This window comes from Solea senegalensis, linkage group LG7 (genome assembly GCF_019176455.1).
Source record: "Solea senegalensis isolate Sse05_10M linkage group LG7, IFAPA_SoseM_1, whole genome shotgun sequence".
Lineage (NCBI taxonomy): Eukaryota > Metazoa > Chordata > Actinopteri > Pleuronectiformes > Soleidae > Solea > Solea senegalensis.
In genome coordinates this window covers 2,469,200-2,493,290 of record NC_058027.1, presented here as the reverse complement: position 1 = coordinate 2,493,290, position 24,091 = coordinate 2,469,200, and the positions used below count along the sequence as shown (strand labels likewise).

At 43.8% G+C, this 24,091-nt stretch overlaps 1 protein-coding gene across 4 annotated transcripts in view; it reads right to left on the bottom strand.

Moving 5' to 3' along the window:
• sox6 (SRY-box transcription factor 6) overlaps positions 1 to 24,091 on the bottom strand; it is a 123,669-nt gene that overhangs the window by 55,332 nt on the left and 44,246 nt on the right. For 3 of the 4 annotated variants that reach the window (XM_044029639.1, XM_044029640.1, XM_044029641.1), the window contains 2 exons: positions 21,684 to 21,894; positions 4,248 to 4,337 (listed from right to left, as the gene is read on the bottom strand). In XM_044029639.1, coding sequence (XP_043885574.1) covers positions 4,248 to 4,337; positions 21,684 to 21,894 — 301 coding nt within the window. The remainder of the gene's footprint in view (positions 1 to 4,247; positions 4,338 to 21,683; positions 21,895 to 24,091) is intronic. The other variant, XM_044029642.1, reaches the window with a different exon arrangement.

Here is a 24,091-nt window from a genome sequence, read left to right as displayed (position 1 = left end):
AAAACTTTTCACACTTTTCTTTCCTGAAGAAGACGTCATTGCTCTGTTTGTTTCCATCCAAAAAAAGAAGTAACCGACTTTTAGAGTCGTTAACCCACGTTTTTAAAAACAAAACAAAACGACGACAACAACAACAACAACACGTCAGACCTGCTGAATATAATTCTTAAGAGAAACAGAGTATTCTCTTCCTCACACACACACACACACGAGAACAGCTATTGCTCCTTTAGCTCCAGCGCCACAAGCTAAATTCCTCAATTCATTAGAGGAGAAAAACACACAGTCCAACACTCTCATACATTCATCTGGTAAATGTGGCCTGAGGAATAATGATTTACTGTGGCTCATATTTCACCTGAGTGCACAGGGCAAACAGTTGACTGAAGTGTTGTGGAGAAAACGCCAACGGAGGCTCTTTTTTCCTTCTTTTTTTGACACGGGGCAACTGGACAGACGGCGCTTTGTGCTGTTTGCGCGCATGTTTTTGCATGTTTGTGCAAATATACCATCCTAAACGTTCACAAACGGTGTGTGATAAAAAAATGGAAAGAGAAAGCCATTTGAAATCTGCCGCACAAGTCGGTGTCGCAGCGTGTTCGCTGATATTGTGGTGTGCATTCCCGGGTTGGCGAACTCACATTGTGTGAGCCATTAAGCATCAAGTTAAATTGTAAAGTGAATAATCATGTTTTGAAGCTAACCGGTAACAATATGGGCTCTGTATTCACACACTGGACTCCTTTCTGTCTGTGCAGGAGTAAAAGCAACGGCACGGCACAGGTAGAACCGAGCGGCGAATCCGTGTCAGCCGCCGCGCCGGGGCTGCCTCGCCCTGTGTTCGCCGGCTCATAAAGAGCTTCCACTTATCTGCCCGCCGCAGCACTGTCTGTGCGTGTCACGTGGTCGCCGCTCCCAAATCGATTGTGACAGTGGGAGAGTTCCGATTTTTCCTGCCTCGGAGTTCATGCGAGCGTTTCGGGCGCTCGCTCTAACGCTGAGCCTTTTTTCCTTCTCTCTCTCTTATGTGTATTTGTTATTTTCTTTAGCAAATTCCACTTCCAATGAATACAGCTTGTGTTCCAATTTAGCAACTACATATTTTCCTTCACTCTGAGTAAATGCCCACCCCGCCCCGGTACCCCGGCCCCGACCCACTGGCCCCAAAACGGGGTTGGAAGACGGCTGCTCAGGAGGGAAACTTAAACAGCTCTGTTGAGTGCGAGACTCAAAGAACCTGCAGAGAGCGACACAGAGAGCAACTTTATCTGCAGGAGGACACTGTGTGCTACTATATTTGTATACATTCAGCACAATGTATGTGTGCATGCATGCGTATACAGGCCTTCACTGTGCCATGTAGCATACAGCAATTTATGATGAAAGGGGGTGGGGTGGCGGGTTATGCTTCTCAGTGAGAAAACTATTTGAGCTATATAATTATAAATACAGAGTCAAGTATCCACGTCAAAAATCATTTTCCCTCCCTTTGTGCCTCCCTCTCTCTCTTCCTCTTGCACCTTGCCTCCTATTATCTGCTACTTTCTGCGGTTTGGATCCCTTCCAGCTGGCCTCCTTTTCTTGCTCTGTGGTTTTGTTCGGCGAGATTTCATCTCTCTCCTCATCATTCCTGCAGATTGACAGCTAAGCTCAGGTATGAAAACAAACAGCTCCGGATTTGACTGGTGAAAAGAAATCCGCCGCTAATGCCCCTTCACAAACGCCCCTCTTTTTTTTTTTTTGCCCGACCCTGTTGATGCTAAGCCCTAACGGCATACAAGAAAAGAAAAGAAAAAAGGTGATGGAGATTTGAAGTCATTTAACTGGTAATAACACCTCTCTACATGTCTGGTTTGAGCCTCCACTGAGTTACTGAGTCTAACACCTGAAATTCTTTACCTCAGAAACGGGACGCGCTTGAAAAGCCTTGAAAAGCAAACGTCTGATGTTGTTGATACTATTGTTTTTGTTTGTTTACTGTACGCGAGCGTTCACTTCGGCAGTGTCGAGGGCATGTTCCGACACGGCGGCGCGGGAGGGGAGAAAAAAAAAAGAAAAGAGAACGTCTCTCCTCCTTTCACAGGTAAAGCCTCGGGGTCAAATTCTGTAACACAATATTGTTTTGCATGTTTTTGATTTCTAAGAGCAGAGAACAGAATTGTTTCCTCACCAGCGCTTGCTGCTGCTGCTGCTGCTGCTGCTGCTGCTGCTGCAACACAAGTATTCGTCTCTCAAGGTTTTGACGGAACGGTGTCAAAAGGTAGCCTATGAGGTGCTTAGTGTAAACTGCTTAAGGAATCATTGAGCTATCAGCACAGAGACTGCAAGGCCACTCTGCCAGTAGGTACCGCACTCTTTATCTGAATGTCAGTCTTTATTCTCCACTTGCTTTTATTCGTTTCAAACCTACAGGCATGTTTGCCTTTTGTACCGATTTTTACCCAACAATTAATGTAACCTCTGATTCATCAAAACACTTAATCATCAGGTGTTTTCTGCTTGGTACCTTTGTTTGTGTTTTAATTTATTGGACCTTGTGCGTCTCCGACCCTGGGCTTCTTTTTAATTGCCCGTATTTACATCAGTCAGACATCAAACACAGGGAGAGAGACAATTTTTGTAAAGCGACGCACAAAGGAGCCCTTTGAAATGTCTACAGTCATATGAAATGACATGCTAATTAAAAAATCTAAGGCCGCCACTATGATAGGAGAAGCATTTATATTGGTAACTGTGGTGTATAGACTGTCTCCATAACTCATCCACACACAGAGGCCATAGTGTTTATGATCAGACTCCCTACCTGTTTACAAACCGCCTAGTAACCTTCCTATCCCCATTCATCACGCGCAACGCCCCGCCTGTAATTTAGCAGGCCAGCTTTCAAAAGGCTAAATCATTTTAAACATTTCACCCGGTGCACTTTGATCTACAGTGGCGCACAGTGGTTATACCAGGGCGGGTACAATGAATCCAGTCAACCAAGTGATGATTTATCTTTCAGTTCATTAAGGTTATTGCCAATATATATATATATACTTATTAGAGCATTCTAATTCTAAGTGCCATTTTTCTTTTTTTTTCCCCCGCAGGTGGGGAAAGAAAAGAAAATTATTTATGCGCGTCGCGAAAGAAACAATTAAGCAAATGATCAAATTTAACTCTATGAAAGTCAGTGTTCTGCTGAGAATACACTGAATGCACATTGTTTCATACGATGTAAAGAAACTGAGACGTCACTTTTGTTTTTAGGATTATTGTGTAACCCAGCACTTCATCTGGCGTCACTAAAAACATGTTACTGTACACAATACCTGGTCAAAAAACAGGTTTTATCCCAGGTTTAAACGGGTCGGACCCAGGTACCACTAGCCAGGAACGTTACTTTTTACAACTTGGGTAGCACTCAATACTTTAATACTTTTATTTAATTTCATTGGCAACTTCAAATCCCTCACTCAACATCATTTGAACAAGGGACTAAAGATACAACAATAATAACCACTGTTTAGTGTGAATGAGGCTTAAGAAACGTTTAAATGAAAGTAAAAAAGTAGACGCCAGAAGTTATCTGAAGAATAGAATCAGTGAGGGAGAGAGTACAGAACCCAGTGACGGCTCGCTGTTATCAGCCAGCTGGTATTGTGCTTTCCTGTGCTGTATAAACACACGAGCTCTCAGTAACAGTCAGTGCTCAGGACTGAACAGCAGCCCTGCCCATCCTCAGCCCACCTTCCTCTGTCAGACGCAGAGATTTTGGGGGAGTGCCGAGTTGTGCGTTCGCTGTCAGAGCGGAGACGTTTCACTGGAGCACGGGTCTGTGCGTCTCCTCTTCAGCTCTGCTCTGTTTACACGGAGCGCACGCGTTTGAGTTCAACGGTTACCAGAGCGGCGCGAAACGCACACCGCACATGTGCCAGAGCCCCCCCCCCGTCTGAAGGGACGACAACAACAATAAACCGCTGACAAGCACGGAGCGCCTCAGAAAAAGGGTCTAAATGGTTCTGGAATTTTGAAGACAGCACTTTGGACGGCGCTGGGCATTCCAGCAAAGAGATAGGAGAGGAGGGAAATGAATGAGGAGGGCAGCCAAAGGCCTTTGTTCTGTTTCAGAGTACAAGGCAGTTTCCGAGATTATACCCTGCACAGATTATGTGTGTCTGATAGGAATGAGGGGCTTGTTAACATGGATTAAAGCAGTGCTTGTGTGGCATGTGCTTGGGTTGATTTCGTCATTGTGGTCCTACCTTTTACATCTGCTAAAAGTTCGCTGGTGTTCAGCCTCTCCATCTTCTCTTTCCACTCTTTAGAAAGAAGTTTCTCCATGCATGACGTTTCTAAAATAAAAGAAATAGCTTATTTTAGAGACTCGTTTATTTTGTTTTATTACACATGTAATATTCTGGTTTTAATTTGTGCTCGAAACATTAGAGGAGACTCAGTTTGACAGCGGAGAGATGAGCTCAGGGTGCAAGTAGGAGGGGAGCAGAGACACACAGTGAGACTGGGTACGTCCAAGCGTTCACATGGCTGCCAATGATGAAAACAATTAACATTTGTCCAGCAGACAATGAATCAGAGGAGAAATGGCTGCGATCTGCCATGCCGTCGCTGAGCTGGCTGATAAAGAACATGCCGGGCCAGCTGACCCGGGCCCCTGCCATCCCCACACCGCTCAGGGGTCAGACTGTTCCCATCAAACACCGGCAGCGCGGGAGAAAACCTCCACCCCCTCCACCTTGAGCCACCGTCTCCACAGACTCAAGACACAGTCCCGTTCTGGGGCAACAAATTAACTTAGTGTCTATTTGATGAGTGCAAAATGCTTCTTTTTTTAATAGAAATTGTCCTCGGGCTTTGTGTTTTGCCTGAGGAGGAAACCGCAGACATGCTTATTATTCCCTCTAAGCCGTGGGGTGTGATAATAATAATCTAATCGTGAATCATTAACATCAGCGTAGAGTAGTTTTAATAACAAAAAGGACACAATTCATGAGTATTCTTAATATTTTCAAACGAAGCCACTCGGGAAGGTTAGTTTCTCTGTGTGTGTGTGTGTGTGTGTGCGTGGGTTTTTTTTTAACGTGAATATGAAGAAACAAACAGAGCGGTGGGTGAAGGCAGAGTCGGTGTTCACTGAAATCAACCTTGATGCCAAACACAGAGAAGATTTGCACAGTTTAGAATGTATACAAACATTTCCCTCCTTTCATCCCACCGTAACATCTTTCGCCCTCGGCTTCCACAAACCAAACACTGCTGCTCTCTCGCCGACTTCAGACGGACTGGGAGTAACATGAGGTCAGTAGTTGTTGTGGCCTTGTTTAAGGATGGCTTTCAAGGAGATCAAGCAGAGTGACCATTTTGTTTGATTGTCCACTTCCTCCAATGTGATGGGGGTCGACAGGACATCTTCAGCTCCAAGGTCATTATAACATTACTTCTGCTTTATTGACTTTCCAATTCCCAACTCAGTTTGTCCCCTTGACCCTATAAGCGAGGGAGAGAGAAAAGGCTGCATGTGTTTTGTGCGTTTGTGTGTGTTGACACAAAGATCACAGATCCGAAAACCGGGGTTTTTAGGAGGAGGAGGAGGAGGAGGAGCAGAGCTCAGCTCTTCTTCCCTGCGCCTGACCCCTGGGTGAGACAGCTTCCTCTACCGGAACAACAAACTCCTCTCACGTCATAATCCTCGGAGAGAATCAGTGCGTGACATTTTCTCCCCTAAAGCACAGAAAAGGGCTTGTTTTGTTTTTTTTCTTAAAGCGGTGTAAAGGGGAATTAAACAAACACAGTCAACATATGTTGATATGTACTCACACACACACACACACGCACACACGCGCGCTTTCATCACAGATGCTGCTCAAGCACTTGATCATTAAGGAATGCACCAACTGTTGGAGATAATATGGTGCCAGCTTCCATTCTACTCCAGTCCTCCCCCTCCCTTCCAGCGCCCTCCCAGGAGAGCGGCCGCTCCCTCAATTCTCCATCCCCTCCATCGGGCCAGACACGACCTGCCAAGTCCTCCAACAGGAGAGACTACAGCTGGAATGCACCGCTGTCCTCCCTGCCTTCCACCTGGGAGAGGTGAATAATGACCCGGATTAGTCTATAAAATAACTCTCCGACAAAACACCTTTCAGCGCTTCCAACCTTGTGGACAAAACAGGCAACCGAAAATGGATGTCGGTGAAAGCGGAGCAACTTTTTCTGCGCGGGCGCACTCAAAGGAGAACAGTAAATGAGTCAGATGTCTGGCTTTTTTCAAAGAAACCCTTCCACGGCTTATTTTTCAGAAGAATTTAGATTAATGGGAGGAATGCTATTTCAGTTTCTAAAATGCCTGTCTGTTTTCTCTGGAGAAATTATAGATGCCAATGGAAACACTGGTTAGTATCAACATAATAATTACTGTCAGGTTATGACACACCGAATATCAATTTGATGCTCACTGTAATATATTAAAAAAAAAAAGTGTTCACGCTTCGCTGATTTCAATGGATCTCAAATGGTGATAGATTTCAAATTGAAAGACGTGATTATTTCACGTCGAATTGGAGAAGTTTTGGGGGGCGTAAACGAGAGTCGCACACTTGTCCTCTCAAAGTAGGACATCACATACTGGGGAATTAGCTTAAACAAGAGAAGAGTCCAGCAAGTTTATTTTTATTTTCCTATGGGGGCTCTTAAATCTCTCGCACCCCCGCCCCCTCTCGCATTGCATTCCCTCCCCCTCTCGAGATAAAATGCTCTGTGGCTGGGGAGCAGGCCATTCAGCTGGGATGAGAATGGAATGAAAACAATAGCCCTTATCAGGCTCTTATTTACATTTTCCCAGCGTCCCTGCAGTAGACAGCTTGGCTTGTCACCAAGCCCAGATCGCCCCACTGGACCCAGACCAACTTCCTCCAGTCTTTGCAATTCCAGCGGTCCCTATGGACTCTGGCCCTGGCACAGACCCCCCTCCACTCTGCCGCTAGCACAGATAGCAACATACAAGACAAAACTACTGGAGTGCGAGTCCAAGATGTGTTCCCATTGAGACGGGAACGGTCTCTGGACTACTAAGCCTGTCTGGGTCGTATTGTGTCTTCCCTGAGGCTGGTGCTTTATGCCTGTGAAAATCCTGGAAAAAGTCCTATTCCTATGTACATTATTTTATTTTGTGTGTGTCATTCATTATATTAGCATAATTATTGTGTCAGTCCAACGCGAGCCATACTTTTGACTGAGGCTAAACCAAATCGACATAGACTACGATGTGGTACACTGTACGTTCAACTGGAACCACGCGTTGACCCAGAAACAACAGAAGAAGAAGACGACGACGACAATGAGGCGGATATGGCGAATTCCAAACCGCACAGTTTATGCTCCAAGAATTTAATAATTTAAAGTTAACGGATGGCAGAGAGACGTTGTTTCGAGCTGTGACATAAGCTGGAACATATCGCCACCTCCTGTTGTGGAGGGGTACTTTAGTAGTCGCGTCGCATGGAAACGTACCGACTGACATACTTCTGCCAACAAGTTGATCCTCCCATGCAGGTACTCTGTGATCGCGTTATATGTGGGCGACGGGCGAACAGTGGATCTGCGATCAGCTGGATAGATTAGCCTACAGCTGTTTTTTATTCCACCGTATTAAAAACAAAGCTAATGATCCTCGTAAATCTCAACAAAAGAATGTTTCCAGGCTGATGTGTGACATAAACAAAGCTTTCAGCACCTGGCAGTCGAGGCAGCCAGAATATCATGTTCACTGTAAACCGCAGTTGTGGAGTTAAGAGGCAGGTTGCCACAGACTATCTGTCCCGTCTGTACCGACAGACTCACTCAAAGTGTTGAGGGATAATACGGCTGTGTTTTGATTTCTGTTCTTTGTCTTCCGTCGCTGAACCACAATCTGTCTCTCGTTGACATTTAGAAAAAAAAAAAGTTGCTAGTTCTGTGGTTGAGACGCCTCAGTATTTTTACGATAACGATCATTGTAAAAGGTAAAAAAAAAAATCACCAAACGGACAAATGAATACAGTTACGAACAAATCATCTCCTGTCACTTTGGGATTGGATTGGACGATAATAAAGCAGACCTTAAAAATTAACGACACCAATCTGCAAATAGCTCTCCTCGGAGATATGAAGTATAACTTGTGTGTATATTAAAGATCACACACAAAAAAACAAGACCATCTTCACTTTTACACGTCAATGTTTTCAATCGGAAAACACCCATGGCGTCTCCAGGCCCAAAAAAAAAAAAAAGATTTGTTACAACACGCAGCAGAGGGTGATTTATTACCCCCGAGTTGTCAGCAATGAAAATGTTTCAACTGTCTGCCGCGACACTCGGCTTCCCTGTGCGCACTGTTCTCCGGGGAGAAAGATGATACTTGTGTTTGAGTGTTTGTTGTGTTGAAAAGCTGCTGGCAGAGGAAAGATTTCTATCTGCGAGAGTCAAATTAGCCATCAGTCATGGATCACCGACCGAGAGACCTCCCCTTTAGCATTGGCCTTGTGTAGCAGTTGTCGCAGCCTCCGGGGAACATGTAATTACCAAATCAATGATCAGCTGACACTGACCATGTAGATAAAGTGGTTTCCAGAATGTGGCAAACGGGGCAACAATGCAGTTTTCAGTGAGAGACATCTGTAAACATTCACTTCACCTTGAATTAATCACACATTTGAAATGTTTCAATGTGATTACAGAGCCCAAAAGTGGTCATTATGATGATCTATGAGCAGTAATTACAAAACCCAAGAATGAGTGACGATAGAAACGTATTAGTTGCTTAATTTTCAAAAATAAAAAGTGAAGCTACAGTACATCTTTATCTATATAAACTGTGTATATACATATATATATATATATATATATATATATATATATATATATATATATATACATACGTATATATATGTATATATATCACAAATCACTGTGATTTTAATGATTTATAAACCCATAATTCATGACTCTCTCTGGTATATTGCAGACTATTATTATGTGACGTGAAAAAAACTAGATTCTAAAACTTAAAACTGGAATGTATCAACAAAAAAAAAAAGAATCCTAAATCTCACTCGTACACTGAGCATTAGTGTATATTTCTCTTCTGCCGGCACAGATTTCCATCTCAAAGATAAAGCAACACTGAGTCTCACTCAGACAATGATAGGCTGACGTCTAATTTCCCATCCACTCGTCAGTGGGGGAATGGGAAACAAATCAAAAGTCGAGATTGATAAAAAAGAAAATAACTGTGACACACTCCAAGGAATCCTTTGAATATCTTAATCACAGACACACTAAAAACAAGACCCCATCATCACACCAAATAAAACATAATAATTACAAGAGGCAGGCAGGGAAGTGAAATGCCGAGAGAAAACATGTTTTTGTCATTCAGCCGGTAGTCCCCAAGACAACAGCTGTTGGATGCGGCAAATACTCCTGAAGTCTCCATAATCATGGCGTTATTGAAGTGAGGACAAAAAGGGCACTAATTGCAAGGGAGCAATCGAAACGCAATAGGTTACACACCCGGGTGATGCCGCACAATGCAAACGCTAAAGAGGGAGCTGAGGTGGAGGGTATGTGGGGTAGATTCTGAGCACAACAGTGCGTTGTCGCTCATTTTCAGGCAATTGCCTTCCCACGTTGTCAACAGTTGTAATAACCTCGAGCATTTCCAGAAGACTTTTTTCTTGTGTTGCAGTTAAATAATCCTAGCTTTTTAAAGTGTAATCACCAGTGCTGGCGTGCGTGAATAAAGAGGTCCAGCTCCTTCAGACGTGTCGGTGTATTGTGGAGCACCTGCACCTGGTGGTGGGCTGACACCTAATCATTATTCCACTTAGTGAACATCTCTGTTAGTCACCTTCAGTCTATCCTGCTCGGTCATGTAAACAGTTGCTATAAATGTAATGTAGGTAATGGAGATGAGCGGCGCTTGACTGGTGCTCGTGTCCGCTGCCAATATCAGTTGTTAAGGTGGTGACTTTTATGTCGTTGCTGAGGCGAATATTAGATATTATTTCAATAATAATAATAAGTTTAATTTTCTGCTTTTTTGTGATTGCTGACAAACTTGGATACGATACATTGTAATATATTGGGTTACTAAGCAAGTTGATCTTAATTCATGTCGTAATAGAGGTAGAATAAGGTTATGTAGAATTAGGTGTTAATACCTGCTTAATAATTACTAATAAAGGGCTATTATGCTCCTAGTTAATGGTGAATATGTGTTCCTTAATGTAAAGTCTTATTTCAAAAAATAACAGGAGACTTAAATGCAACACAAACCCACTGTAAAGAATAGTAACGGTAAATGGATATGTGCGCTTCAAAGAATCAATAACAGCATAATGCAATTCAATATCAGGATATTTTAGTGTATTGTTATTTCCTTACACGTCTCGTTGTTAGATTGTGTCTTATTACCTTTGGAAGAGTTTAGTAAAGATCTGTTGCTTTTGAATATTAATAAAGTTAATTCAGTCAAAATGAATCATTTTTCATACTTTGCCTGTACTTTGTTCCATTAGCAGGTGAAGGTTTTAGGATGAGTGAGTGAATTAAAAAGACGTCAGCACAAAGAAAGAGGGGGAAAAAGCGAATTAAATGTGCTGTAAACTTTTGGAGTGTTTTTACCTCAGGCATCTAAATGTGCTGCCCTACGAGACCCGGGACCCCCCTCCCTCATCCTTCCCCTTTATCTGCACTGACCAACGCGTTAATCCCACCGCGTTGACCTGGCCGTTCTGAGAAGCCGTCGACACGCGCACAAACCCTGACCTCTCCAAATAGGACATGTGTCTATCAAGCATGTATGAATTAACCATCCCCGAGAGGCCTCACCTCCTGAGCTGAGCAGCATGTGACCTCTCCCAATCCATTTTACTGCGGCACTCCGCGGCAATCAGGCTTGAATTATTAAAGTGAGCAGTGAGCAATGATCAATTCATCGCGGCGGCCCCTGCTCACAGCCCGCCCGGCCGTACTTCAGCGGGAATGACATTGAGAACACTTGAGTGTGCTTCCAGACAATGCACATAAATGTGAAATATGTCAATAATCATAACTGTACAGGAGGAGGCCATGTCCGGGCTAATCCCACAGAGGTGCTGCGAGATGACGATAAGGGGAGCAGGTCTCCGAGGCAAGAGTTGGGGAAGTTGAGGGGTCGACGAGGAATGCGCTGCATGCGAAAAACTGCTGGGCATCCATACACACCGTTAATAGCAACGTGCGAAACGTGTCTTGCACAAACACGACTGAAGGCATGCAGCCGCCTTTTTTATCTACACAAAGTAGAGAAGTGGAAAACAAAAGCAAAACAAGTTAAAACAGAGAGGAAGATTGCAGGGAAGTGAGGAGGAGGAGGAAAAAAAAAAATCAAATCAAATCAAAACTTTGCGAGGAAGAGATGAGGAGCCAAGATAAACCAGCACTCAGAGCCCCCAAAACTGCAATCTCCCCTTAAGCTGGAGAGTGGCAGCTGGCAGAACAGCTGGTGAATAGGATTAATGTCAGAAGAATGAAATAAAACTCAACATATGTCCGAGCCTGAGGTGTTGGGACTGTGCGTGATTGTGCCCCCGATGGATGCCATGTGTGCAGCTGGAAGGAGCTGCTGTGCTGCTTCGCTCTCTACCCCACAAGGTCACTTTTAAGAACTAGGACCATTAAATGCTTCCATGGCGGAATGAACTTTCCTCAGAATGAACTCTTCCTGAGGAAGACGACGACCACGGAGCCTAATTCAAGTGATACAATTTAACAATGGCTTCAAAGAATAGTTGAGGTTTTATTAAAATGTTTGCAATTTAATAATGGAATGTCATAAAATGCCTACTTATTATTATTGTTATGTGTTCACGTGGACATTACTTGTCTCAGCTCTTGAGGGTATCAGCACTGGTGGAGATGAGCGTTATGGGCAGAAATATGTGGACCTGTATTCAGTTTCTAATTCCCATTTGATGTTGGTAATCATTAGGGTCCACACACAGTAATAAATTATTATAATTTCACACCGAAATTAAATTACTGGGTACCTTGCGTTGGAGAGATTTTTTGTGGGGGTACCCGGCAATTTAACTGTCAGATATAAACTCGCCTGCTAATCAACGCTCGAAAACATTCGCATTTATTCATCTATGTTAAATGAATAGACGTGTGAAGAAAACGCGGAGCACTGTGATCATGGCTGTTCAGTGCGATTTAGCAAATTAATGGGTGTCTGACTCTACACGGACAAAAAGAGACTAATAGGATCCACATGAATGCATTACAATTTGCCATGAAGCCAAGTGACTGGTATAGACATCGAAACTTTATTTCATCGTAAACACTGGACGATGGCGACGCGCTTCACGGATCACGCCATGAGACGAGATATTAAAAAAGCACAAATTACAAGGATAATATACTGTCATTTTGGGAATGGCTTCGGCTTTGCTCAAGTGTACTGTATGTATGCGCGTTTGCTTTTTGTCTGCGACCAAACTCATAGAGTTCTATTCCTCAAAATCAGATAGATGTGTCATTTGTGCCGAGGGGATTTTGGTTTGCACCAATTTCAATCCAATAAAAGTGAAAATACGACTATAAGCATCACACATGGTCTGACATTTAAAATGTACAATTTAAAATGTTATCCTTTGGTGGAGGAGCTATGCCTAAATCTTAAAATGACCTTAAATTAACTTAAATTTACCAGTCAATTCTTCATATGATGCCACTGTTTAACTTATGTACAGGATACAGGGAGATCCAAGGATTCATCCCAGCATCATGACAGTGTGAATTGACTTTACCTTGGCTAACAATAACATATGAATTTGTGTCCAAACATCTCCACTTTGCCCCATGCAGTTTCACAGGTGTCCAGTAGATCATATTTCCTTCTTAATTCTGAATATTGATAATGTAGTCGAGATGTCATGAGAGGATGCTCGCAAAGAAACACTACAGGATCCGTTTAAGGTCTTTCTTCCATGTTTGAATTCCATGTTTCCATTTTAATTTAAGTAAATGAGGAAACTTAATTGCAAAAGAAAAAAAAAACCCAGTTTGTTTAATTTCACACCAACTTTGTTTACCAAGTTGCCAGATTTTAGAACACACACACACTGATTACTTGGCTACGAGACCAAAGGTCAGCATTTATAGATTATATCATTTATTTTCTGAGCAATAAAAAAAGAGTTCATCCGTTAATTTAAAAAGTTTCAAGAGTCAAAGCTTAAAATCTTATTTTTTTTCCTCTACTTACCCTTTTAACGACTTGATCAACATTAATACTGAAGAAAAACACTAAATCAGATTTTCGGTCCTCTATAGCACTTATAGGAAAACACAATTCCATAGTACTTTTAAAGGTTAAGCATTCTGATTTGTTTTCCCACAGCTAAGAGTCTCTATGTGCTGCTGTTCAGACTGGTAAAGCGACAATAGAAGCTGCAGTTTTCCATTCATTCAGCTCTTTCCCTTTCGGCGAAACACAAAGCCATTTGGACGAAGACCCGCTGAGCAAAGATGGAGAACATTTCTTCTCATGAGCGACTGAGCTCATGGGACCAGCGCACAACAGGCGTATGCGTCATTGGCTTTGTTGAAACAGAGTGCCACCTACCCAGAGAGAAATAAAAATAAAAATAAATGACACAAGGAGGACGGAGGAGAAAGCTGAAATTTGGGAAGTGAACGGACTGTATAAGGTCTAAAGAGTCATATCGTATGAATTTGACGATATGATCTTAAAGCAAAACAAACTAATGTGAAATTGTACATGAAGCGCTTTCGTAAAAATGATTATCATCACACGTCTGTTAGTTTCTCCTGACGTCTTGATCGCGTCGTCGCGTGCACGTAAGTGAGGAAAGAACAGGAGACGTTTGTCTCATCGCAGCCGATTAAAGAGTCTCTTTGTTCGACGGGGCAAAGACAATGTAAACATGTCAATAGAGTGTGCGTCTCGCGCTCTCGCGCTGTCGTGTTTGCTTACGTCGCGGCGGATGACTGACGTACCTGCGACTTACAGAACAAGCCTGAAATGTGCGCTGAAATCATTAGCAGGCCACAGAGGCTGCCTGTGCCCAGGGTGTGAGTTACACTCCCACTATTTTGATCCTCGGTCAGATGACACCGGCTCTTTTGTCGAGTTATGTGTGGAGAATGCTTGAGAGCTGAATGCCACAGCCAGGACAGTGATACTGAGCTGGCACACAAGTCTCCCAGTGTAACCCCGCTGCAGACTTTCACACACATACACAGCAGGACACATGTGCCCTCCCTCTGCCCCCATCCCATTGTGAAATATCCCCTCTTCTTCACATATCTCGCTGCCGCTCAGCCCCTCCCCTCCTCTTATTATTCCTTTTAATTGAAAAAACCCGCCGGATGTTGCCCAATTCTCAGCGACACGGTCCAATGTCAAATATAGTAGCATTAATGGCTTCTGGTTTCTTCTGTGTCAGCGTTTCACCGTCCCCGTGCCCCTTTAAATACTGCGGTGTCACATAAAACAGTCAAGCCATTACAAACTGCGGCCGACTTAATCACTTAGTCACTTGCCTGCGACACTTGGGGTAAATCTATTGTTTGCTTTCTCATTTGAACCTGGAGAAGAAGAAACTGTGTGTTTTTGCCATTTTCCAAAACGCGCATCAGTGATGCCACTGGTCGCCCGTTCTGTGCGGCTCATTTTAAATGCAGTTGATGAGGCATGTACCTACAACCGGCATGTGGGTGCGTGAGTATATGTAAAGACAAACGGGCCTCTGTGCAGCGCTGGCTGTGATTTGTCTCCCAGAGACACCAGTTTCCTCCTATCAAGGGGTTCCTGTGCAGCCAGTAAGCCCGGATCACAATGGGAGTTTTGTGCCGCGTTGGTGCAGGGGGACACGCTCAACAGCTGAACCCAGGAAGATGGCCTCTGGAATGCTCCATAGCAGTTGCTACTGTTGACTAATCGGAATATGAGAAGTGGGGAAGGTGATCTTGAATGCAAAGAATTGCACATTGAAGAAGCAGCTGCTTGTTTTGTCATCTGAATGACCAAGGCAGCAGAAAGGAGTCCCGTTTTGAAAGGGGGCAACAAAATCTGTATCTTAGCTTGTGTAAAGTGAAACCTGTGTTGGCCTCCATCGTCCTACAGGGACGCGTACACCGAGGGCTCTGGTTTGGAACAGACAGTAAATGGATAATTCAGCCGCGCACCGCTCTGGTCTCCCTGTTCCAGTCATTTCCAGAGACTTGGTCAGAAACAAGTGCCGTCCCCCCTAAGCATTTGGACTCCCCAAGATTTGGCTGACACCATGTTGAGGTGTTGCAACCACAAATTCAAAGATATCACCTGCAGCCAGGCTCCTATTAGATATAACAGCTGACAATCACACTGGTGTCTATTTTCTTCTGAAAGGTAACACAACACTTTTACAAAATTGACCCCAAACTAGTGACTGAGACCGGTATCTTTTCTACGTTGCTGAGGCTAATTTTCCCATAGATTTCCATTCAAGTGGATATTTTGTGGCTATTCAGTATATTTACATTGATTTACTATGATGAAAAAATGCTAGAAATGTCCCATAGGGATGAATTAGGCACTTTCCAAATGTGTCCTATACATTTTTTTTTCTTTTAAATAACATGTATAAAGTGTTGATAGTTGATGATCTATAACATACTTCTCTCAGAAACGGTTGCTTTACTTGTTGAAAATCATATTAGAGGCAACAGAAATAGTTAGAAATTGTTGATCTTTTCACCAGGTAAGTGTTACAAGATGGGAGAGGAAATGATAAAAGGAAGTAAAAGAGTGGAGAACAAGGAAAAGGGTGGGAAAGTGAGATTAGGGAGGAGTGAGGGGCAGGGTATCTTTTTTTCTTTTCTTTTTTTGTGAAAGTTCACATGTCAGGCTGGCAGCCTGCCCGCGGCGTACAGCCGAAAAATCTATTTAACGTCTGCTTCACAGGGTGACAAGAGGGTTGATTGGCAGAGAGCAGAGAGCCGCTTTTGATCATGTGTCTTAACAAGCGATTCCAACTCATGTCTATTCAGCCTGAACAGATCTACATTACCTATTCAAACAAAAGTGACAGACCAGAGCACTGCTCCGCTGGGCCGGTGCACCGTGCCACAGGCTGGGAGAGAACACACACACACACACACACACACACAGGAAAGTCCTGACTGATGCACACACACGTTATTTAACATGAGTTATTTAATCAAATATATAATTTGCAAGTAGTTTTTTTTTTAAATCATGTCGAGAAATTAAACAGTAGATTATTAATGGCATAAGGAAACAGGAAATAGTGCACAGGATGGTGTGTGACTGATGTTTGGCCCGTGTGTGTGTGTGTGTGTGTGTGTGCGTTTCAGCCTCACACAGTCTGGTAGGATGCTGCACTCGGAGGCAGCGTATAGAGCAACGTGTGAAGTGAAGAATGCCTCGAAATCTGCAATCAAGGCAACTGGATCTCCAGCCCTCATTGCATATGCATAGAGTCAGAGGCTCATGCACAGATCATTATAACAAAGATTCCTATTAATTAGGTGGGATAAAGCAGAACCAGATGACATGGCAGCTGGGATGAGAGGAAACCGGGAGAAGGGAGGGAACTGAAGGAGGGGGGGAAGAAGGTGCATCAGTCTGTTTGGGGAGAGGGGAGGAATATAATGCATATAACGTGCGAAATTATACCAAGAAACATAATAATCTCACTAAGAAATCATTTTAAAATCATTTTAAATGCTACATTTCAATGCACAGCAAGTGTAAGGAGTCTCTCAATCAAAACACTAACAAAAGACCAGTTTGATGACTTTGGGAAGTAGTTTGCGTTTGCACTTTACGGTGAGAGCTTTGGCAGCGAAACGACACACACACACACACGCGCACACACACACACACACACAGTGCAATGAATTAACTTAGAGAAGGAAATAGTGGCTTATTTGTCCTTACAGCAGAGGTGACGTCCTTAAAAGGTATAGGCTAAAATACGATGATCCCTGGCCTTGAGCAGAAATACAGATATCTATGGATTTAGATATAGTAGTGTAGTATAGTGTTTAGATATTTTAACTTGTTACATATTCTATCTTTCAGCTAGAGTAAAAGACACTTGCAGCGAGCCTCCGTGTGGCGTCAGCGAGCCTGTGACACCGACGGCGTTAACAACAGAGTCAAGAGTTCATCAGTGCTAATCAGACCGCAGGCTTAGAGCTGATCCCATTCTCTTCCCAAGCTTTCACCCAACCCTGAATCTCATTACATGGCCTGTTGTAATAGAGGATAATGACCCGGGGGCCATGCGCACACAATGCTGATCGCTCCTCTACACTTCAACCTAGCACACTGTCATTATACAGTGATAATGCACAGCCTTACCAAGGGGGAATTACACTCACAAACAGGGGAGCGGTGCAGGAAGCGACCTCTGACACCTACAGTATACACACATAACCCTATTTGCCCAAACACAATTCACAGTGGCAGGTCCTGCTGACACAATTTATGACATAAGCAGTGCTCTCTCCTGTGCAGTCATTAAATACTTTTCCACCTCAGATTAAAAATGGCGTGCTGTTTGGCTGAATAGTGGTGTGGCTCCCCTTTGTTAAGCTAATTGGCCATGACTCCGTCAAAGGGCTCCAGGTGTTGAACATTCTGCTTGAGCAGCCACTGTATCTCCTCTAACCGCTCGACAAAAAAAAAAGAAGAAGCTGTATCTTAAGGAAGGGCATTTTCAGATCAAGATTTATTTGATTCCAGTCGCAGTGAATATGACCTTGCGAGAGCGTTTCTCTATTCTGCACGAGAGCCGGGAAATGTTGGGTTACTGATATTTATAGGTTCTACGTAAAAAGGATCCACTGTCAGTTCAGCAGCTGTGTCAGACGTCCTCAGATCACACCTGTTCGCAGGCCGGACGAACCCGAATCACATGCACCACTGTTGTCTCAACAGCATCCGTGACGGCAAGAGTAAACACACGGGGGAAGGGGAAGAAAACAATAGGCGAAAAATCGTCTCACAAATGTTCCATTGAGATAAAAACTACTCAAAAAACTGCCAGTCAATAACACGTAGATGACCAAAAAAAAAAAAAAAGCATAACTGCATCCAATTCACTGCTTGCTTTGCTGGCAAAGACTCAGCGAGCTGATACCGAGCCCAGGAAAATCCCTAAAAGCTAAGACAGGAAGCTAAAACCCAATTACTCGTCCTTGTCTTAGGGACGACCATAAAGACTCCACACGCAAAGTATTTCCTGTGTTGACTTGTGCGGTATTGATTCATACTTTAGTGCATTATATAAAACTGTTCTAATTGCATGTGAATCAAATCAAGGTCACCTTGGCGTTTTATAATGGTGGCTATTTTTCTTCCCAATACTTTATACTGACATTTTTAACTCTTGACAAGTGCTGTCTGGAGACTTATCCATAAATAATGCATTTACAATACCTAGTAAATAAACATGGGGCACAATTGTTAGCCCTGCTGGCAACTGGGCCTAATAGAGCTTTTACAGCAAAGGTGACTATTCAGCTAAATGCGGCACTTGCTGCTGGGAGAACATTTTCATTCATTAGCACAGTCACAAGCACTTAAAGCACTTTAAGGAGCAGAAATGGAGAGGAAGGGTGGAAGGATAGAGAGGGTGAAAGGCTACAAATATATGGCGATGAAGGGATGGAGGAGTGACACCTACAATACTGAGCACTTCCTTAATAAATGATAAATGAACAGAAACTGGACAACAATACCCAGAATATTAATAATAATATTATTATTTTTCTATTACTAATAGCAGAGAAACTGAGTCCTAATTATTTGGATAGAGTCCAGTTAACAGGGAAAAGTGACTTGTACAGTGTCCCACTCAACAAAACACTCTACTCTAAGAAGTACTGATGACAGATAATGACGTATTTGAATTAAAGCATGCGTACCTGACCCGCGTCTGTCAGGCTGCAGTCGCACAAATCATTTCAAACCGTAATCAGGCTAACACTTCACATTACACTTAAGCGACAGCACGGTAATAATATGGTAATTGGGAGGTAATATTATAGTTATACTCCATCTATTCAGGTAATGAGAATTACTAATTTACTAAATACTGGCTACGATCACCTGGAAATGATTAGGAATCAAATTTGAACGTTCCGTGGAATCCGTTTCACACACAGTGTCGGGGGGCTTTTATTCTGAAAACACCTGTGGAATCAAGCCTGAAAAATATGCATTTACCTGTTTCTGTTTACTTGTATCGCACTATTACCTCATTTTTTGGCACTTTATGATATAATTTCATTTCATATTGACGGTCATTTACGTTGTATGTGTGCGTAAATAGGGGAAAAGAACAGTAACCATGCATAACATGAACTGTTTCTTGATGAGCTCAGGTTTAGACTGAAGAAAATAGAGCAACTGTCTGGTTTGGGTTTAATTTGGATTTAGTGTCCAGGAAACTTCTTCTTCTTTTTTTTTTACCTGTGTCACTTTAAGTTAAGTTCAATCTTCCACGTAAAGTTAGAAAGCGTTAGTTTCCCCTGTGAAATCGCTGTCGCTGCGTTTACACTCAGCGCGTCAGGTCACTGAACTTTCTCGACCAGACAAGGAAATCCAGAGAAGAATGGTAGCAGATGGTTTGGAGTCTCTGAGGACGTCAATGTTCCCGACCAGGCAGGCACCAAAGCAGCAGAATTAGACGCAGCAGTTGTCATGCTTATATTTAGCTCATCTGTTGCTCGCGGCACATTAGCAACATCATTAAGACAACAAATGACTTTTCCAACCTTCTTGTGTTTACTTTAATAGGATAATCCTGCCCTTTTTCAATTTCCAACTGTGTCTCACTCCATAAACAATGACGTGAGATGAGGATTTTCTCAGACGTTTCTCTGAGGTTTTTTTCCTTTGACAGTTTCTAAGAGTCCCTCTCCCTCCATTTGACAGTAATCACTGATCATCACCGCTGAAGTTCTGTCGAGAGCTCTCAAGAACAGAGTATCTCTCAGTTCCTGCAGCTTGGGGACAGTGAACTGAACTTTGTGAGCCTCTTGTCTCCTGCCGTGTTCCCCGCTCAGAAACTAATTTCCTGCAACAAGGGAGTTTATTTTGGTGGCGATGATGCACGGTGCATGAGGCAGACCGACTCTCTATTATTAACAGGAGATTAAAACAGCTGTATGGCACTCTAAAGCACCCTCTACGCCCTGCACTAACATACGGCCCTGGATTACAAGCTGCACTTGACCATTTAAATTACTGCAACAACCAGCCTTCACCAGCTGGGGCTCATTACCATAACAGCCGCTGCTGCTGCTGCTGCTGCTGCTGCTGCTGCTGCTGCTGCTGCTACAAAGAGCACCGGCAACCTTGCCCTGAAAATCAACTCCACGAGAAGCGAGACACATTAAATATAGTATTATTATTAGTATTGTTGTTATTATGAGCGTTTCCTTAGTGTAAAACAAAGTATTGGTGGCAGAATCGATTTTATGGCAATAATAGTATTTATCAATTGGTGGTGTGGTGTATATGTTAGTCATTTTTTATATTCATAAAAGGCCTTTGGAAATTCAGTCTTGTGTATTTTGTGTATTAATAGTCTCAGTTGGATAATATAATGTTTCTGGCTGTTTTGTTTATTTCGAACAGGTTTCCAAGAAACACCTGTTCAATCAATTCATTCTTTTCATAAGTTATTGAATAAATCTTAAGAATGCGGCGGAAACAATATCTAAACGACACAATAAAACAATCCACGTCACAATGTGGCTACATGATTAGCCGCTCCGATACAAAGATCACCCGGCGAACACTTAAAAAAGAAGTGGCAAATTATTTTTAGGCTAACAGAGGTCTAATTTATTCATCTGATGAAGTGCTTAAGCTAAGAGCCCCCCAGACACTAAATGAGACACATGCATTCCCAGGGGGGTTTAACATTTGATTGGATGTAGTTATATTACTACAGCCCTAATTAAGAAGGGGGATGTGTTTCAGCAGCACTTTCAAATATTTGTTTTTCTGCCACACTCTTGATAGACTGCAGGCTGTGGGAGGGAGAGTCGAGCAGGGTGACACGCGGGTGCAGATATGACAGAGACCTAACACTGTTATCTTATTATTTACTTTCTCTGCGACTAACAGGAGTGGTGTGAATTCATTAGTCACATTTGACAGGTAGAATCCGAAAAAGAAAGACTGGGGTTGTTTGTGTGCAGCAAACTTTGATGAACCACTGTGCAGAGTGAATAAAGAAGAGGTAATGTTCCTGGCATCAGGTCAGCACTGTGAGTTTTATAGTCAAAGAGTTTGCCTTGGCACAGAGGGGAGACCACACTTATGCCGAGGTGCGCTGCCACACAGTCTTTGTCACGTTGGAAGAGGTTCAGAACTGACTGGAAACACTGTAGCGTCACTATTCCCGGCGTGTGTGTTCCTGCGCGAGCGAGCGAGCGAGATGGCGAGATACAAGAGAGAGAGAGAGGGGCGGACAGTCAGGAAACCAGAAAATTAGAAAAAGAAAGTGGGGAAATTTGGGACAATCGGGGCGTACTTAGGGAGGAAAAAAGGTGCACACACACACACACACAGAGAGAGAGAGAGCGAGAGAGAGAGAGAGAGTCATACCGTCTTGCTCTGTCTTTGTCATCTCCTCCATCTTCTTCTGCTTCAGCGTGTCCACTACATCTGCCAAGCTTCCTTTGCGGCGCTCCGGCGTTCCAAACGCTGATCCGCTCAGCAGGTCACTTCGCTCCCGGGCCCCCTCCTCTGGCTTATGTGGGGAAGTCGAATTGTTCCGGAAGGAGTACAGGGAGCATACTTTATTGCTGTCGGATTCCTGCAAAGACAAACAGAAGTTGGGGGGGGGTTGTTATTTGTATTTGATGATAAGCGTGATACACGTGTTCTGTCGAGGCTCCATTGAGCTTTTTGACAGTTTCCCATTCAAATGCCGGTGATTGCCGGGTGTTTGCGGCTCAGACACAATTTGGCCTTATCAAATGGCTCCTCTGCAGCTTTCAACGCAGCAACCTCTGTATCCGCGACAGAGCTCGCGCTGCAGGTAAATGAGATGCGACAAAGGAAAAATTGAGATGAAATGATGAGGTGCACTTTCATAGGGCATATCCATAATGTGCTCAGGCGTTACAGTACTTTTCATCTGCATAGATGACACAGAGAAACCTCCCGACTGTAATTTCTCAAATTGCTTTTGAGTGTGCATTTGTGTTGGGGTGACTGCTGTGTAATTTCTTCATTTTCTGGTGGAGACCTATTCTCAGCTGAGTGCCTCGAGCCGTCGTAAATCTGTGTCCTGTCTCAAGCTGTTGTTGTTTTTCAGTCCCACCTGTGTATGGTTTAGTATTTAACTAAAGGGTCCTGCCTGTGACTGACTGGCTGAGTGCTCCCTGTGCACAAACAGAGACATGAAGGTGAAGAACGGGGGAGGGAGGGAGGGAAGAGAGGGAGCGAGAACTCCGCACACACGCAGACACACACCATGTCGGAGGGCTGTGTCTGACAGAAGGTGGTGTTAATTATGGTTTTTGGAGTCTGAGAATGCAGAAGGTAGCTAAACAGCCGGGAGTTTGCAGCCTCTAACAGGGGAACAGTTTAAACTTCAACCCTGTGTACGGCGGAGAATAAATATTAGACGCGAGTGTGTGTGATAGCGGCATGTAATAGAGCAAGATTTAAGGGTAGAAGCATGCGTGGAGCTCCTGACAATCCGAAATAAAAAGAAAAAAGAAAAAGATAGGAATGCAGTAGACCGGACAGGAATGTTGACAGTGCCAATTTCTCATCCCTGCGTGGCATGTCGAGCCTCAGGCAGATCTGCGCCCTGTGTGTGTGTCTGTGTGTGTGTGTGTGTGTGTAGAATGATCTGGTACCAAGCGCCGGGGTGGCACGACCGGCCGGCCTACTCTGCACCTCCCAGCGCTGTGTTGGATGATTATGCAGTGTGGCAGAGACAGTGGAGAGTGCTTGAGGGGAGTGTAGCAGTGCTGGGTTAATCAGTTGGCGCGGGTTCAGGGCACAGCCCACACAGACGCATGGCACAGCAGTGGAGTCAGGTAATCAGCAAAGACAACACTCTCATTCCTTTCTCCTTATGCCTTTCCCTTTTCTTCTCTTTCTCTTCATGCCCTCCTACATTTTACCTATCCTCTCTCTTGCCCGTTTTCGTGCATCCTCGCTCTCTCAACCCCATTATTCCGCGTATTCGGTAACTTCCAGATCCGCGTCGAGAGGTTTACAGGTCTCCTTCCATTGCTGACGCTCTCCTCGCGACACAGCATGACATCTAGAATGGCCGCCAATCAACCTTTTACGATGTGATGTCGTCACCTCAAGCTCCTTTAACTGTTGTCAGACTTGAGGTTTGGTTTGATGCCGTCACTCATGCAACAATGCTCGGTTAAAGTTTGGCCTTCTTCAGTCAAGGTGCTGCCATAAAAGATTTTTTTGTATATGGTGTATATACCTCTAATATTATCGCAAACTTTGCAGAGGATTCATTTTCTAAAGATGTTCAAAGTCAATATGACTGTTTTTTTGTCACAGGTGCTTGTTTGTATTTATCACTGAAATTGTATTCTTATTTTGCTAAAATCCCTGATCCTGTAATGTGCCGCAGATGACGGCGACGACGACACCTGAGCAGTCCCACGTCTGCCAATTCACCTTCACTGTCACACTCCAGAGTCATGAGGACCAGTCTGCTACGGTGTGTGTGTGTGTGTGTGTGTGTGTGTTAAGGTTCTCGGTGGCCAACTGCAGCGCTACTTCAGAGGCCCTCGGGGTCTCTTTACCTCCCACCCGTCTGTCACAGACAACCACCTGCCTCCCGCGTCTATGGCCCACAAGTGCCCGCGCTCTTCTTCGCTCCGCTCACATCAAAGCAGCTCCACACTTAGAATGTACAACATCTGGGATTTGGCTGCAGATGTGGCTCGTACGCGACAATAAAGACAACGCGCGTGCTCCGAAGGACAAGACGTGATTGTTTTATAGCAGCGAGAACGTGAGCGACG